This window comes from Pseudochaenichthys georgianus, unplaced genomic scaffold, assembly GCF_902827115.2.
Source record: "Pseudochaenichthys georgianus unplaced genomic scaffold, fPseGeo1.2 scaffold_538_arrow_ctg1, whole genome shotgun sequence".
Taxonomy (NCBI): Eukaryota; Metazoa; Chordata; class Actinopteri; order Perciformes; family Channichthyidae; genus Pseudochaenichthys; species Pseudochaenichthys georgianus.
The window spans coordinates 70,001-89,611 of NW_027263099.1; the positions used below are offsets into that span (position 1 = coordinate 70,001).

The 19,611-nt window shown below is 45.8% G+C and overlaps 1 protein-coding gene across 1 annotated transcript in view; it reads right to left on the reverse strand.

Moving 5' to 3' along the window:
- Positions 1-19,611, reverse strand: part of LOC117443107 (attractin-like protein 1) — a gene marked incomplete at its 5' end in the record, with an annotated part of 115,713 nt that overhangs the window by 21,188 nt on the left and 74,914 nt on the right. Inside the window, one exon of the mRNA XM_034079049.2 lies at positions 15,452-15,609. Within this exon, the coding sequence (XP_033934940.2) occupies positions 15,452-15,609 (158 nt within the window). The remainder of the gene's footprint in view (positions 1-15,451; positions 15,610-19,611) is intronic.

Here is a 19,611-nt window from a genome sequence, read left to right on the forward strand (position 1 = left end):
GGGGGTACAAACGCAAATCCCGGCAATTTCTACCGGAGCCTCCGCCATGGAGCACCGGCACTTTGGGCAGGTTATTCTCATGCTGCTGTTCATCTGGAGATCAACAGACACTAGCGGCCCGCGCATATGATTATATAATCAGACAACGTCCGTTAAAACACATTATAACACAATGAGAGACGTTCTGCAGTCAGGAGGGCGTTTCACCGACGGCAGCTGGCTCTGACTTTTATGTAGCTCACGGATAATGTTTACTTTACACGACACTGTTCGACACTTCATCCTGCTTTACTCTTTAACTGAACAACCGCGGATGTCTTGAAAGACTCTTTCGCTAAAGATTTTGAAGACATCCGCGTTCTTGTGACTCGTACATACTACGCTTCCTATGTTTTGGTGCGGACTGCGTTCACACCAGCAATGCACCGCTCCAGAGTTCGCAAGCAAGCGCTCCGAGACCACCTATTTTAGCGGACCAGAGTCCGGTTGTTTATTTCACTTCAGAGGTCTCGGACTGCGTTCACACCCACCCAAACGAACCAAGCGGCTAAACGCTCCAGGGTTCGATTCAACCGGACTCTACAAGGCAGGTGTGAACGCTCCCTAACTATACGCAACGTGTAGCTCTCTTGTTGGATCTTACCAGTTATTTTTCTATAAGTAACTAATATCCATAACTCATTTATCTGTGCCCTCTCTGAAATGTATTGTCGGAGAGATTGTGTCTGTTGTTTTTGAGTTGCTGCAGTTGTGCATCCACCATGGAGAAGCTAATCGTGCTAAAGCTGGCTAGCATGGTGGTTGGAGTAGGAAATCTGGAGTAGGACACAGAGGATGCTGGTTAATGATGGGCAACTTAAGATCACTGGCTAATGGAGGAGATAAGAGCGTCGGAGTCAGACAGAATATCTGGAGTTAAAAGTGCTTTATGGAAACATGGCTGACCGGGGTTCATATCTAACAACAGCGTTTCCATCGATGTTTGGGTCGACAAGGATCGCACCGAGAGCTTTATCATGTCTTCACTATAAAGGGTTCATACACTTTTTCACTGATGATTTTCAATGACTTCTCCATGACTTCTCCAGGACCTTTAACAACAATGTTTACTCTTTCTCAGCGGTTCCACTAAAAATGGCTTATTTTAACATGGAACAGGAAAATAAGATCTAAAACAAATCAAACAGGCTTACTAGCTTCGACACGCGAAAGCAACTGAAATCTCTCACCAGCAAAACACCTCATCAGTTAAATGCCATTTTACGTTTCATTACTATAAGATACAGTATTTATTATCATTATAGTATCACTATTTCGGCGATTAGCTAAAATATAAATTATATTTGACACAACTTTAGTTACATTTCCATTACTTTTCCAAAACTTCCGAAACATATTAGTTTCCGTAACTTTTCCAGGGCCTGGAATTTGCATTTTGAATTTCCATGACTGTCCCAGGTGCCTAATGACCGTAAGAAGCCTGACTATGAGCCTTCGTCTACGTGCATTCAACAAGGAATTGTATAGACTGCAAATACAACAGTGTGTTCAGCAGCAAAACAATTAAAAAGCCCTGCTGGTTCAGATTACAATTTGTTGCCCTGTCAAAGTATTTCCAAGAAATTATGTATAGTGAAAGAACTTCAGCGGACCTTATGGCCACCCTACGTTAATTACATGTATCTGTGTTATTCCCAGATGATGTAATCATGACGAGGGCCCACGTGTTATCCCCAGCATGTAAACAAATGAACATGTGAGTGTTCCTTGGACTGTTTACCACACACACTCTTCCTCTTTGCATATGCATGAGACCTAATGACCAAAGTGGAGCTGTTGCCAAGTTGCCTCCACCTACATGTTAAATGCAAATGAGCCCCACGCTACCATATGTGTGCACTTGTTAGGAGAGCTCACAGATGTAGGTCCTTTAACAGGTGCTTATTTCTGCATCAATCTGCAGCGGAAAAACAACACGGTATGTAGAACATTCTGTTAGTTTCACTTCATTTCTTCTAAACTTTCCTCGCCAAATAAACAGTTTTTAAGCTTTTCAATAAACTGATATTGAGTTGTAACACTTCAGACGAGAAACCAAACATTTAGATTACCAATATGTCATTAGTTTATCCAAAATAATACGTATTTGGGAATTTTACGAGGATGTTTGGAGCTGTGGGAAGCTGCTAGCTGTGGGAAGCCGCTAGCTGTGGGAAGCCGCTGGCTGTGGGAAGCCGCTGGCTGTGGGAAGCCGCTGGCTGTGGGAAGCCGCTAGCTGTGGGAAGCCGCTAGCTGTGAGAAGCCGCTAGCTGTGGAAGCCGCTAGCTGTGGGAAGCCGCTAGCTGTGGGAAGCTGCTAGCTGTGAGAAGCCGCTAGCTGTGAGAAGCCGCTAGCTGTGGAAGCCGCTAGCTGTGGGAAGCTGCTAGCTGTGAGAAGTTGCTAGCTGTGGGAAGCCGCTGGCTGTGGGAAGCCGCTAGCTGTGGGAAGCCGCTAGCTGTGAGAAGCCGCTAGCTGTGGAAGCCGCTAGCTGTGGAAGCCGCTAGCTGTGGGAAGCTGCTAGCTGTGGGAAGCTGCTAGCTGTGAGAAGTTGCCAGCTGTGGGAAGCTGCTACCTGTGGGAAGCCGCTAGCTGTGGGAAGCTGCTAGCTGTGGGAAGCTGCCAGTGGATAAAAAAACAAACTAATTTCAACAATGTTTTATAATAGCTCTCAGTGCCAGAAGGGTAGACACAGGTCCACACTGCTTTAGGGTGTTATTCTTTTTTTAAATATGGAATCCACCAATTTGGCAACAGCACTACAGCTAACGTTTGCTAGCTAGCTTGTTAGATAGGTAGCTAACGTGAAGCTAACTACTAAAATAGATAGCAAATGTTAGCGAGCTTGTAAAGAACATAGCTAACTTTCACTAGTGCGCTTTTAAGATATGTAGCTAATGTAAGATGGCAAACTAGTTGATACTAAAATGTAAGCAAGCTTGTAAAGAAGATAGCTAACTTTATCTAGTCAGCTTTTTAGCTAGCTAGATCAGTGATTCTCAAATGGGGGTACGCGGACCCCTGGGGGTACGTTGGGGTACTGCAGGGGGTACGTGAGATTTTAAAAAGTTAATTAAAAAAATAATCTAGTAAAATAAGTAAAATAGAAAACACAATTTTATATAAAACATTCCTAGAACCACCAAGGGGGTCCTCATATAAACATGTCAAATGTGTGTATTGTATTTTATAGTTTTTCACAATAACATATTACTTAAGTTGAAAAACTCCTTGGAAAAATCTGTTTTATAAAAGTGTTATGGAATTTATGAAAATATCCTTAGTTTGTTGTAATGCATACCACGAAGGAGTTAATACATCACACACTGAGGGAACATCACTATATTGTAATTATTTATATAGGCTTTTTCGATCAAATATGTTCGGGATCGGTCAGGGGGTACTTGGCTGAGAAAATGTTTCAAAGGGGGAACATGACTGAAAAAAGTTTGAGAAGCACTGATCTAGATAGTTAACTAACATGAAGCTAACTACTAAAATAGATAGCAAACGTTAGCGAGCTTGTAAAGAACATAGCTAACTTTCACTAGTCAGCTAACGTAAGCTAGCAAACCAGTTAGTAAGATAGTGAAACGTTAGCGAGCTTGTAAAGTAGATTACTAAATGTGCTAACGTTCACTAGCTAGTTAGCAAAGTTGTGCCCAAACAATGCATAATAAAGCTTATCTAAAAGTATGAATTCAAACTTTATGAGGTCTGCAAGTCGAAAAAAAACAACTTTCAAAGCGTTCTTATTGAACAGAGCTAAGCTAGGATAACATTGGTTTATACTGTATATGAAGTACAATAGTAGTGCTCTGAGTGACCTGATTCATTGAATTATTTTGCTATCCTGCGGCACGAAAAGGTAGCAACGCTTTGCTTCATGTTGGCTGTGAACACACCCTTAAATTATGAATCCCAACACATCTAATCTGCACTGATGCTGCTGACTTCCTGTCTGCCTAGATGGGCATCAATCTCATGCACCCTATGGAACATGATACTGCTGTGTGTGTGTGCGTGTGTGTGTGTGTGTGTGTGTGTGTGTGTGTGTGTGTGTGTGTGTGTGTGTGTGTGTGTGTGTGTGTGTGTGTGTGTGTGTGTGTGTGTGTGTGTGTGTGTGTGTGTGTGTGTGTGTGTGTGTGTGTGTGTGTGTGTGTGTGTGTGTGTGTGTGTGTGTGTGTGTGTGTGTGTGTGTGTGTGTGTGTCAGATATCTGATTGGGGAGGCATCCTATTTAATGACTGCAGATGCAGAGGACGGTAAGTGACTGCGCATTGAGCGGCAAATCAAATCAGCCGACCAATCACGGCAGCCCTGCATCAAAATGGCCGCTCATCTCTGACAGAAGGCTTTTAATCAGTTGGCCCTACTGGCAGTGATGCATGCTGGGACATAGAGCGAGTGGCAGAAGATGATGGAAGCGGACTAAAAAGGTGTTTAAAAATGACAATTAGGGGATTAATACAATAATACAATAAAACAAAAGGCTTCTATTGACAAGTTCTGCTAAATTTCAAACTGAGATGTTTAAATTAGAAACAGTCATGATCTGAAGTTTTACATTTCAGGCTAATTTAACAGTTAGTTCTTTCAAAACAACAACGATGGAGCGAGAAACTGGGTCATGCTCTCATAGTGTTTGTGGGCTCGATCAATAAAACATGAGTTCTGATTAGAAACAAATCCAGGCCAGGCCTCGGCCGTGGAGAACTGATGTGGAAATCAACAAATGACAGACACTGATGATCTATTTTTGCCCGAGACATACTGTATATTTAATCTGCACTTATTGTGATTTATATATTGCAAAAGTTCACTTTCTGATATTGACTTTCTAGACGTTCATAATCAACGTTCCTCTAAGACAGGGGTGTCAAACTCAATGTCATCACGGGCCACATTGGAATTATGGTGGCACTCAAAGGGCCGGTTGTAACTTTAAGACTATATACATATTTAATATTAAATTATGTATTATATTACATTATTGCCTCTGCATTGGATTATTCTCGGATAGGGTAATAACTTCAAACGACTCGCTGCACCCTCGCTGCGAGGGGGACCCAAGTTCCCATCAGCAGAAACACGTGGGTTTGCTATCCTGGCTCCAAGATGGTGGAACGAGCTCCCATTGACATCAGGACAGCAGAAAGCTCACACACCTTCCAGACTGAAAACTCATCTCTTTCGACTCCACTTCGAGGATAGAACTACTAACAAAGCACTTATATACTAATAAAGGACTGGCTCCTCTAAAGCCAGTTGAGTAGCACTTGAAATGATTGGCTCTGAAACCTGATGTACTTTATGATTCTGTTTTCTTCAAGTTTGTATTTTGTTGGTTGAATGCACTTATTGTATGCACTTAAGTCGCTTTGGATAAAAGCGTCAGCTAAATGTAATGTAATAATTAACTACGTCTGAAAGCAGTAATCTACGGCAAATAATTGCAAGTATCTTCGGTGCGCATGTCACAAAATGATTTAAAAAGAAAAGCCAAATTCTAGGAAAAAAGTGACATTTGGGGGGAAATTATGAGAAAAAGACAAATTCTGAGAAAAAAAAGCATATTTTGAAGAAAAAAAGTCAACAATTCTGAGAAAAAAAGCATATTTTGAAGAAAAAACAGTCAGATTCTGAGAAAAAAAAGTCAAATTTGAGATGCATTGTGGGACATGTAGTTTATGGGCAACGTGCTTCTGTAAATCGGCATGTAACCGTATAATAAACATATCATATTCTTTGCAAGCTCTTGTGGGGCCGCAGAAAATGAAGTCACGGGCCGGATTTGGCCCCCGAGCCTTGAGTTTGACACCCCTGCTCTAAGATATTAGACATTAGAATATTTGGCAAATGTTGGTATTCAAGTTCAAGCTCGAATAATTGTACTTTTGGAACTGTCCAGGGCCTTGGCTAACTGGTGCATTCACAGCAATGTGTTATTAATGTCCCTGTTAAATCAGCTTATGTAAATAAATAAATCTGAGGAAAATCTACGGCAGACAAAGTTAAAATGAAAAGACCGTTTCGTAGACATTTACTATTTCCTGTTAATTTCAAGAATACTGGTTATAGCCAGTATTTTAGTTTTATAAAAAGGGCCACCTAATCATCACATCTGTAGTCAAGACCGTATAAAGGACTACAATTCCCACGTCGCCGCCTCTAAAGAGACAGAGTTGGTCGGAAAGACGCTGTCGGCCGTTAAGTTACAGAAGCCTGAACATAGGAAGAAAGAAAGACGACTCAAGTTGAATAATTACTTTATTTGAGTTGTGCCTCTTTTCTTTGATTTGATTTGACTATTTTAAAGGCCTGCTTTCTTTGCTGAATATGTGAAAAGTGTATTATTTTATTTAGAGTAAACCAAAACACAATATCAACAAACCACGCAAGTCATCCACTGTGAGTAACACACATCTTATGGAAGGACACGTGTTAGAAATGTCTGTAAAAGGCTTCCACGTGGCTTGCATAGAAAACAAAGTAAGGAAGCTATGGAGCATTAAATAGATATTTTCGGTGGTAACAAAGTACACTTACTCAAGGACTCCACTACTTTGTAAGTACTTGTTCTGGTACATGTTGTGTGGTGTTGATGGTGAGTGCAGGACAGAGGGGATGAAGGTGCAAGGTCAACGTGACAGAACCAATCAAAATCTGTTCCAGCAGAGCGAGCGATTCCCACACCTCGTCCGCCGCCAGGGAGACACTCACCGCTCACATGAGAGAGAGGGTGTGTGTGTGTGTGTGTGTGTGTGTGTGTGTGTGTGTGTGTGTGTGTGTGTGTGTGTGTGTGTGTGTGTGTGTGTGTGTGTGTGTGTGTGTGTGTGTGTGTGTGTGTGTGTGTGTGTGTGTGTGTGTGTGTTGGTGGATTTCTACCATTCTAATGAACCTAGGTGAGGACATCTCTCCAGGGTTGCAGTTGAAATGTCAATGTTTCTTAGAAAAGTTCCAAACTGAGTGAAACGACCCGGAAGTACCTCAGTGTCCCGAATCTCGAGGTAGAAAAAGAGCTTCAATACTTCCTTTATAATCTCCTTTAGCTTAGGGTTAGCAGCTGGGAGACCAGGGGACACTAAAGAGTGACGCACGCAGCTGGGAGACCAGGGGACACTAAAGAGTGATGCACACAGCTGGGAGACCAGGGGACACTAAAGAGTGACGCACACAGCTGGGAGAACAGGGGACACTAAAGAGTGACGCACACAGCTGGGAGACCAGGGGACACTAAAGAGTGACGCACACAGCTGGGAGACCAGGGGACACTAAAGAGTGATGCACACAGCTGGGAGACCAGGGGACACTAAAGAGTGACGCACACAGCTGGGAGACCTGGGGACACTAAAGAGTGACGCACACAGCTGGGAAACCAGGGGACACTAAAGAGTGACGCACACAGCTGGAGACCAGGGGACACTAAAGAGTGACGCACACAGCTGGGAAACCAGGGGACACTAAAGAGTGACGCACACAGCTGGGAGACCAGGGGACACTAAAAAGTGACGCACACAGCTGGAGACCAGGGGACACTAAAGAGTGACGCACACAGCTGGGAAACCAGGGGACACTAAAGAGTGACGCACACAGCTGGGAGACCAGGGGACACTAAAGAGTGACGCACACCGCTGGGAGACCAGGGGACACTAAAGAGTGACGCACACAGCTGGGAGACAAGGGGACACTAAAGAGTGACGCACACAGCTAGGAGACAAGGGGACACTAAAGAGTGACGCACACAGCTGGGAGACCAGGGGACACTAAAGAGTGACGCACACAGCTGGGAGACAAGGGGACACTAAAGAGTGACGCACACAGCTAGGAGACAAGGGGACACTAAAGAGTGACGCACACAGCTGGGAGACCAGGGGACACTAAAGAGTGACGCACACAGCAGGGAGACCAGGGGACACTAAAGAGTGACGCACACAGCTGGGAGACCAGGGGACACTAAAGAGTGACGCACACAGCTGGGAGACCAGGGGACACTAAAGAGTGACGCACACAGCTGGGAGACCAGGGGACACTAAAGAGTGACGCACACAGCTGGGAGACCAGGGGACACTAAAGAGTGATGCACACAGCTGGGAGACCAGGGGACACTAAAGAGTGACGCACACAGCTGGGAGACCAGGGGACACTAAAGAGTGACGCACACAGCTGGGAGACCTGGGGACACTAAAGAGTGACGCACACAGCTGGGAAACCAGGGGACACTAAAGAGTGACGCACACAGCTGGAGACCAGGGGACACTAAAGAGTGACGCACACAGCTGGGAAACCAGGGGACACTAAAGAGTGACGCACACAGCTGGGAGACCAGGGGACACTAAATAGTGACGCACACAGCTGGGAGACCAGGGGACACTAAAAAGTGACGCACACAGCTGGAGACCAGGGGACACTAAAGAGTGACGCACACAGCTGGGAAACCAGGGGACACTAAAGAGTGACGCACACAGCTGGGAGACCAGGGGACACTAAAGAGTGACGCACACCGCTGGGAGACCAGGGGACACTAAAGAGTGACGCACACAGCTGGGAGACCAGGGGACACTAAAGAGTGACGCACACAGCTGGGAGACAAGGGGACACTAAAGAGTGACGCACACAGCTAGGAGACAAGGGGACACTAAAGAGTGACGCACACAGCTAGGAGACAAGGGGACACTAAAGAGTGACGCACACAGCTGGGAGACCAGGGGACACTAAAGAGTGACGCACACAGCAGGGAGACCAGGGGACACTAAAGAGTGACGCACACAGCTGGGAGACCAGGGGACACTAAAGAGTGACGCACACAGCTGGGAGACCAGGGGACACTAAAGAGTGACGCACACAGCTGGGAGACCAGGGGACACTAAAGAGTGATGCACACAGCTGGGAGACCAGGGGACACTAAAGAGTGACGCACACAGCTGGGAGACCAGGGGACACTAAAGAGTGATGCACACAGCTGGGAGACCAGGGGACACTAAAGAGTGACGCACACAGCTGGGAGACCAGGGGACACTAAAGAGTGACGCACACAGCTGGGAGACCAGGGGACACTAAAGAGTGATGCACACAGCTGGGAGACCAGGGGACACTAAAGAGTGACGCACACAGCTGGGAGACCAGGGGACACTAAAGAGTGACGCACACAGCTGGGAGACCTGGGGACACTAAAGAGTGACGCACACAGCTGGGAAACCAGGGGACACTAAAGAGTGACGCACACAGCTGGAGACCAGGGGACACTAAAGAGTGACGCACACAGCTGGGAAACCAGGGGACACTAAAGAGTGACGCACACAGCTGGGAGACCAGGGGACACTAAAGAGTGACGCACACAGCTGGGAGACCAGGGGACACTAAAAAGTGACGCACACAGCTGGAGACCAGGGGACACTAAAGAGTGACGCACACAGCTGGGAAACCAGGGGACACTAAAGAGTGACGCACACAGCTGGGAGACCAGGGGACACTAAAGAGTGACGCACACCGCTGGGAGACCAGGGGACACTAAAGAGTGACGCACACAGCTGGGAGACCAGGGGACACTAAAGAGTGACGCACACCGCTGGGAGACCAGGGGACACTAAAGAGTGACGCACACAGCTGGGAGACCAGGGGACACTAAAGAGTGACGCACACAGCTGGGAGACCAGGGGACACTAAAGAGTGACGCACACAGCTGGGAGACCAGGGGACACTAAAGAGTGACGCACACAGCTGGGAGACCAGGGGACACTCAAGAGTGACGCACACAGCTGGGAGACCAGGGGACACTAAAGAGTGACGCACACAGCTGGGAGACCAGGGGACACTCAAGAGTGACGCACACAGCTGGGAGACCAGGGGACACTAAAGAGTGACGCACACAGTCTTTGTGCTCGATGTCCTCCTCTCTCTTTGTCCTTCATACCTCAGTGTCCGTGCGCATGTTGATGTGTTCTCTTCGTGGCACGCAGGTCTATTAGATCAAATACCTCGGAGCGGGTCATTACCAATCCTCAGGACGATTTCTCTCCCGGCGTCTGAAGCCACCAAGGTCAGCGGACACAGATCCTCCGGTTACACGGGATCACGTCCGACATGTTGGTGAGATACGCGTCATCGGGGTCGTTATCGTATCGCCTTTCAGAGAGCAGATAGAAGCAGCTCCGATAATGTAGCTTTAATGGGAAATGCATATGAGGGGGGGGGGGGGGGGGGGGAAGGGGGCGATCGATGGACAACTGACCCGTAGCGAGGTGCAGGACACGAGGCGATGACTGATAGTGAACACTCATTAGGGCTATGTGTCCAAATAGGGCTTAAATCAATGACTATATATAGAACTCTTTAAAGTAGTAGAGACACTACATACTGACATACACCTGAACATCAGCAGGAGAGGACTCTTTAAAGTAGAGACACTACATACTGACATACACCTGAACATCAGCAGGAGAGGACTCTTTAAAGTAGAGACACTACATACTGACATACACCTGAACATCAGCAGGAGAGGACTCTTTAAAGTAGAGACACTACATACTGATATACACCTGAACATCAGCAGGAGAGGACTCTTTAAAGTAGAGAGACATACACCTGAACATCAGCAGGAGAGGACTCTTTAAAGTAGAGACACTACACACTGATATACACCTGAACATCAGCAGGAGAGGACTCTTTAAAGTAGAGACACTACATACTGACATACACCTGAACATCAGCAGGAGAGGACTCTTTAAAGTAGAGACACTACATACTGACATACACCTGAACATCAGCAGGAGAGGACTCTTTAAAGTAGAGACACTACATACTGATATACACCTGAACATCAGCAGGAGAGGACTCTTTAAAGTAGAGAGACATACACCTGAACATCAGCAGGAGAGGACTCTTTAAAGTAGAGACACTACACACTGATATACACCTGAACATCAGCAGGAGAGGACTCTTTAAAGTAGAGACACTACATACTGACATACACCTGAACATCAGCAGGAGAGGACTCTTTAAAGTAGAGACACTACATACTGACATACACCTGAACATCAGCAGGAGAGGACTCTTTAAAGTAGAGACACTACATACTGATATACACCTGAACATCAGCAGGAGAGGACTCTTTAAAGTAGAGAGACATACACCTGAACATCAGCAGGAGAGGACTCTTTAAAGTAGAGACACTACACACTGATATACACCTGAACATCAGCAGGAGAGGACTCTTTAAAGTAGAGACACTACATACTGACATACACCTGAACATCAGCAGGAGAGGACTCTTTAAAGTAGAGACACTACATACTGACATACACCTGAACATCAGCAGGAGAGGACTCTTTAAAGTAGAGACACTACATACTGATATACACCTGAACATCAGCAGGAGAGGACTCTTTAAAGTAGAGAGACATACACCTGAACATCAGCAGGAGAGGACTCTTTAAAGTAGAGACACTACACACTGATATACACCTGAACATCAGCAGGAGAGGACTCTTTAAAGTAGAGACACTACATACTGACATACACCTGAACATCAGCAGGAGAGGACTCTTTAAAGTAGAGACACTACATACTGACATACACCTGAACATCAGCAGGAGAGGACTCTTTAAAGTAGAGACACTACATACTGATATACACCTGAACATCAGCAGGAGAGGACTCTTTAAAGTAGAGAGACATACACCTGAACATCAGCAGGAGAGGACTCTTTAAAGTAGAGACACTACACACTGATATACACCTGAACATCAGCAGGAGAGAACTCTTTAAAGTAGAGACACTACACACTGATATACACCTGAACATCAGCAGGAGAGGACTCTTTAAAGTAGAGACACTACACACTGATATACACCTGAACATCAGCAGGAGAGGACTCTTTAAAGTAGAGACACTACATACTGATATACACCTGAACATCAGCAGGAGAGGACTCTTTAAAGTAGAGACACTACACACTGATATACACCTGAACATCAGCAGGAGAGGACTCTTTAAAGTAGAGACACTACACACTGATATACACCTGAACATCAGCAGGAGAGGACTCTTTAAAGTAGAGACACTACACACTGATATACACCTGAACATCAGCAGGAGAGGACTCTTTAAAGTAGAGACACTACACACTGATATACACCTGAACATCAGCAGGAGAGGACTCTTTAAAGTAGAGACACTACATACTGATATACACCTGAACATCAGCAGGAGAGGACTCTTTAAAGTAGAGACACTACACACTGATATACACCTGAACATCAGCAGGAGAGGACTCTTTAAAGTAGAGACACTACATACTGATATACACCTGAACATCAGCAGGAGAGGACTCTTTAAAGTAGAGACACTACACACTGATATACACCTGAACATCAGCAGGAGAGGACTCTTTAAAGTAGAGACACTACACACTGATATACACCTGAACATCAGCAGGAGAGGACTCTTTAAAGTAGAGACACTACACACTGATATACACCTGAACATCAGCAGGAGAGGACTCTTTAAAGTAGAGACACTACACACTGATATACACCTGAACATCAGCAGGAGAGTACTCTTTAAAGTAGAGACACTACATACTGATATACACCTGAACATCAGCAGGAGAGGACTCTTTAAAGTAGAGACACTACACACTGATATACACCTGAACATCAGCAGGAGAGGACTCTTTAAAGTAGAGACACTACACACTGATATACACCTGAACATCAGCAGGAGAGGACTCTTTAAAGTAGAGACACTACACACTGATATACACCTCCATCCTCCCTATAATCCATCCTCTTCTGCATGTCTCTATCAGTCCTTCTCCCTCCATCTGTCAATCAAACTGTCTCCATTGTCTCCACCCTGGACGTTTTGACCGTGTGAACATCCGGTAACCAACCAGTCCTAACTCTCCTCTAATTCATCCATCCTGTCACTTCTTAACTCCATCAGCGAGCACGGCCCACGCCGCACGACATCTCCTTAAAACACCTACAAAACTTCAATTTAATGGATCATAAGGCTTCGGAGTGAATAATCAGTGTGTGTGTGTGTGTGTGTGTGTGTGTGTGTGTGTGTGTGTGTGTGTGTGTGTGTGTGTGTGTGTGTGTGTGTGTGTGTGTGTGTGTGTGGCTGCCGCCTGGAGATTTAATCCCGCGCCGCATAATTGATGAGGAAGACATCGAAAAACTCACAGATCGTTAAATGTGAGAGCAGATTTGCCAAACACACGTTTCAGAATAGTTTATTCTCCGCGTCCCGCCGGGCGATATGTTCTGCAGGGAGAAGTTTCCTGACGACCGGAGATGATTACGGTGATGATGACGCTTTATCTTCTTCATCCACACACCTTAACTGACTCTCTGTGGCAGGAGATTAAATATAATGGATACGTCGCTTTCAGATCCTCTCCAAAGTGTAGGTCCATTAATCCCGTCTTAGTCTTTCATTCGTATATATATATACACTTATTACACGACTTGACTCACAATATCGATTTCATCCATTTAAAAATCATCGTATCGCTTCCACTGATCAAATATAGTCTGTTTGACTGCGTATCAACGGCTGGAGTTGAGACAACAACAATTAAAATGTTGAAGCTATATTTATCCAACTCGAAAAAGGACCTAAAATAAAACAATATCAGTTTGATTGATATATCTAAATACATTTTAGTTCTACATCAACATGTGTCCCCTCTTCTCCATGTCTCTTCTACATCAACATGTGTCCCCTCTTCTCCATGTCTCTTCTACATCAACATGTGTCCCCTCTTCTTCATGTCTCTTCTACATCAACATGTGTCCCTCTTCTCCATGTCTCTTCTACATCAACATGTGTCCCCTCTTCTCCATGTCTCTTCTACATCAACATGTGTCCCCTCTTCCTCATGTCTCTTCTACATCAACACGTGTCCCCTCTTCTTCATGTCTCTTCTACATCAACATGTGTCCCCTCTTCTTCATGTCTCTTCTACATCAACATGTGTCCCCTCTTCCTCATGTCTCTTCTACATCAACATGTGTCCCCTCTTCTTCATGTCTCTTCTACATCAACATGTGTCCCCTCTTCTTCATGTCTCTTCTACATCAACATGTGTCCCCTCTTCTTCATGTCTCTTCTACATCAACATGTGTCCCCTCTTCTTCCATGTCTCTTCTACATCAACATGTGTCCCCTCTTCTTCATGTCTCTTCTACATCAACATGTGTCCCCTCTTCTCCATGTCTCTTCTACATCAACATGTGTCCCCTCTTCTTCATGTCTCTTCTACATCAACACTGTGTCCCCTCTTCTTCATGTCTCTTCTACATCAACATGTGTCCCCTCTTCTTCATGTCTCTTCTACATCAACATGTGTCCCCTCTTCTCCATGTCTCTTCTACATCAACATGTGTCCCCTCTTCTTCATGTCTCTTCTACATCAACATGTGTCCCCTCTTCTCATGTCTCTTCTACATCAACATGTGTCCCCTCTTCTTCATGTCTCTTCTACATCAACATGTGTCCCCTCTTCTTCATGTCTCTTCTACATCAACATGTGTCCCCTCTTCTCCATGTCTCTTCTACATCAACAGGTGTCCCCTCTTCTTCATGTCTCTTCTACATCAACATGTGTCCCCTCTTCTTCATGTCTCTTCTACATCAACATGTGTCCCCTCTTCTGCATGTCTCTTCTACATCAACATGTGTCCCCTCTTCTTCATGTCTCTTCTACATCAACATGTGTCCCCTCTTCTCCATGTCTCTTCTACATCAACATGTGTCCCCTCTTCTTCATGTCTCTTCTACATCAACATGTGTCCCCTCTTCTCCATGTCTCTTCTACATCAACATGTGTCCCCTCTTCTCCATGTCTCTTCTACATCAACATGTGTCCCCTCTTCTCCATGTCTCTTCTACATCAACATGTGTCCCCTCTTCTCCATGTCTCTTCTACATCAACATGTGTCCCCTCTTCTTCATGTCTCTTCTACATCAACATGTGTCCCCTCTTCTCCATGTCTCTTCCACATCAACAGGTGTCCCCTCTTCTCCATGTCTCTTCTACATCAACAGGTGTCCCTCTTCTCCATGTCTCTTCTACATCAACAGGTGTCCCCTCTTCTCCATGTCTCTTCTACATCAACATGTGTCCTCTCTTCTCCATGTCTCTTCTACATCAACAGGTGTCCCCTCTTCTCCATGTCTCTTCTACATCAACACGTGTCCCCTCTTCTTCATGTCTCTTCTACATCAACATGTGTCCCCTCTTCTCCATGTCTCTTCTACATCAACATGTGTCCCCTCTTCTCCATGTCTCTTCTACATCAACACGTGTCCCCTCTTCTTCATGTCTCTCCTACATCAACATGTGTCCCCTCTGTGGAAAGAGACTCTGAAAGTTTCAGGAAGTAATGTATCCTCCCCTCCCCTCTCACCTGGATCTTGATTGGCCAGCTGAAGTTGGTGACGTAGACGTAGAAGGTGATGTTGTGGTGGAGTCTGAAGTTGAACTTCTCACAGGAGAAACTGTCTCGGTGCTCCTTGATGTTGGTCCTCGCTATGATGGGCATCTCTTCGCCTGAGATGGTGCCAGCTGGGACCAAATAGAGAGACGTGTTAGGAAGAAGGACAGTAGTTTAGTTCAAACAAATGCTTTAATGGGTACAGCAGCAGACAACAACCAAGAACAGAAGTATGTTGCTGCCGTAGCATCTCAACAGTGTGCAGAGTCTACAGTAAACACTGTCTGACGGGGTTAGGTTGGAAGGTATGTATTGCATTTCTGCTTCATTTATCGCTGACAACCAAGTAGTTATGGGAGGTGTTTCCTGTTTTCAGTGAAGGACGTACGAGAGGAAAAGCATTGCCATTGGTTTTCTACCTGACCCAGGTTATTTAGTTCAACGGAAGTAGTATTTATAACTGAATATACTTTAAACATATGGACCATTTAACACATCAATGAGCAAGACTGTTAAATAATATATTTTATCAAAATGAAGAACATATTTTGTTAGAGATAAAATAGAGTGGTACAGCGAGTTAACCCAGAGGTTAGCATCGTAAGGGTTCCTTCCACAAAAGCAAGCGGGGTTTTCCCATTGGATTTCGGTATATTGTTTATGATACTTACACGTTTTGGTCAACAGGATAATCTCCACACAAATCTACAAGCTAATGTTGGGCTATAAAGGAACTACAGCACGGTCACATGACTTCACGTCACCACCGCTAAGCTAAAGGTGGCTAATGTTGGGCTATAAAGGAACTACAGCCCGGTCACATGACTTCACGTCACCTCCGCTAAGCTAAAGGTGGCTAATGTTGGGCTATAAAGGAACTACAGCCCGGTCACATGACTTCACGTCACCACCGCTAAGCTAAAGGAGGCTAATGTTGGGCTATAAAGGAACTACAGCGCGGTCACATGACTTCACGTCACCACCGCTAAGCTAAAGGAGGCTAATGTTGGGCTATAAAGGAACTACAGCACGGTCACATGACTTCACGTCACCACCGCTAAGCTACAGGAGGCTAATGTTGGGCTATAAAGGAACTACAGCACGGTCACATGACTTCACGTCACCACCGCTAAGCTAAAGGCGGCTAATGTTGGGCTATAAAGGAACTACAGCACGGTCACATGACTTCACGTCACCACCGCTAAGCTAAAGGCGGCTAATGTTGGGCTATAAAGGAACTACAGCACGGTCACATGACTTCACGTCCCCACCGCTAAGCTAAAGGAGGCTAATGTTGGGCTATAAAGGAACTACAGCCCGGTCACATAACTTCACGTCACCACCGCTAAGCTAAAGGTGGCTAATGTTGGGCTATAAAGGAACTACAGCACGGTCACATGACTTCACGTCACCTCCGCTAAGCTAAAGGAGGCTAATGTTGGGCTATAAAGGAACTACAGCACGGTCACATGACTTCACGTCACCACCGCTAAGCTAAAGGAGGCTAATGTTGGGCTATAAAGGAACTACAGCACGGTCACATGACTTCACGTCACCACCGCTAAGCTAAAGGTGGCTAATGTTGGGCTATCAAGGAACTACAGCACGGTCACATGACTTCACGTCACCACCGCTAAGCTAAAGGTGGCTAATGTTGGGCTATAAAGGAACTACAGCACGGTCACATGACTTCATGTCACCACCGCTAAGCTAAAGGAGGCTAATGTTGGGCTATAAAGGAACTACAGCACGGTCACATGACTTCACGTCACCACCGCTAAGCTAAAGGAGGCTAATGTTGGGCTATAAAGGAACTACAGCACGGTCACATGACTTCACGTCACCACCGCTAAGCTAAAGGTGGCTAATGTTGGGCTATCAAGGAACTACAGCACGGTCAGCATGACTTCACGTCACCACCGCTAAGCTAAAGGTGGCTAATGTTGGGCTATAAAGGAACTACAGCACGGTCACATGACTTCATGTCACCACCGCTAAGCTAAAGGAGGCTAATGTTGGGCTATAAAGGAACTACAGCACGGTCACATGACTTCACGTCACCACCGCTAAGCTAAAGGCGGCTAATGTTGGGCTATAAAGGAACTACAGCACGGTCACATGACTTCACGTCACCACCGCTAAGCTAAAGGAGGCTAATGTTGGGCTATAAAGGAACTACAGCACGGTCACATGACTTCACGTCACCACCGCTAAGCTAAAGGAGGCTAATGTTGGGCTATAAAGGAACTACAGCACGGTCACATGACTTCACGTCACCACCGCTAAGCTAAAGGCGGCTAATGTTGGGCTATAAAGGAACTACAGCACGGTCACATGACTTCACGTCACCACCGCTAAGCTAAAGGAGGCTAATGTTGGGCTATAAAGGAACTACAGCACGGTCACATGACTTCACGTCACCACCGCTAAGCTAAAGGTGGCTAATGTTGGGCTATAAAGGAACTACAGCACGGTCACATGACTTCACGTCACCACCGCTAAGCTAAAGGAGGCTAATGTTGGGCTATAAAGGAACTACAGCACGGTCACATGACTTCACGTCACCACCGCTAAGCTAAAGGTGGCTAATGTTGGGCTATAAAGGAACTACAGCCCGGTCACATGACTTCACGTCACCTCCGCTAAGCTAAAGGTGGCTAATGTTGGGCTATAAAGGAACTACAGCCCGGTCACATGACTTCACGTCACCACCGCTAAGCTAAAGGAGGCTAATGTTGGGCTATAAAGGAACTACAGCGCGGTCACATGACTTCACGTCACCACCGCTAAGCTAAAGGAGGCTAATGTTGGGCTATAAAGGAACTACAGCACGGTCACATGACTTCACGTCACCACCGCTAAGCTACAGGAGGCTAATGTTGGGCTATAAAGGAACTACAGCACGGTCACATGACTTCACGTCACCACCGCTAAGCTAAAGGCGGCTAATGTTGGGCTATAAAGGAACTACAGCACGGTCACATGACTTCACGTCACCACCGCTAAGCTAAAGGCGGCTAATGTTGGGCTATAAAGGAACTACAGCACGGTCACATGACTTCACGTCACCACCGCTAAGCTAAAGGCGGCTAATGTTGGGCTATAAAGGAACTACAGCACGGTCACATGACTTCACGTCCCCACCGCTAAGCTAAAGGAGGCTAATGTTGGGCTATAAAGGAACTACAGCCCGGTCACATAACTTCACGTCACCACCGCTAAGCTAAAGGTGGCTAATGTTGGGCTATAAAGGAACTACAGCACGGTCACATGACTTCACGTCACCTCCGCTAAGCTAAAGGAGGCTAATGTTGGGCTATAAAGGAACTACAGCACGGTCACATGACTTCACGTCACCACCGCTAAGCTAAAGGAGGCTAATGTTGGGCTATAAAGGAACTACAGCACGGTCACATGACTTCACGTCACCACCGCTAAGCTAAAGGTGGCTAATGTTGGGCTATCAAGGAACTACAGCACGGTCACATGACTTCACGTCACCACCGCTAAGCTAAAGGTGGCTAATGTTGGGCTATAAAGGAACTACAGCACGGTCACATGACTTCATGTCACCACCGCTAAGCTAAAGGAGGCTAATGTTGGGCTATAAAGGAACTACAGCACGGTCACATGACTTCACGTCACCACCGCTAAGCTAAAGGAGGCTAATGTTGGGCTATAAAGGAACTACAGCACGGTCACATGACTTCACGTCACCACCGCTAAGCTAAAGGTGGCTAATGTTGGGCTATCAAGGAACTACAGCACGGTCACATGACTTCACGTCACCACCGCTAAGCTAAAGGTGGCTAATGTTGGGCTATAAAGGAACTACAGCACGGTCACATGACTTCACGTCACCACCGCTAAGCTAAAGGAGGCTAATGTTGGGCTATAAAGGAACTACAGCACGGTCACATGACTTCACGTCACCACCGCTAAGCTAAAGGCGGCTAATGTTGGGCTATAAAGGAACTACAGCACGGTCACATGACTTCACGTCACCACCGCTAAGCTAAAGGAGGCTAATGTTGGGCTATAAAGGAACTACAGCACGGTCACATGACTTCACGTCACCACCGCTAAGCTAAAGGAGGCTAATGTTGGGCTATAAAGGAACTACAGCACGGTCA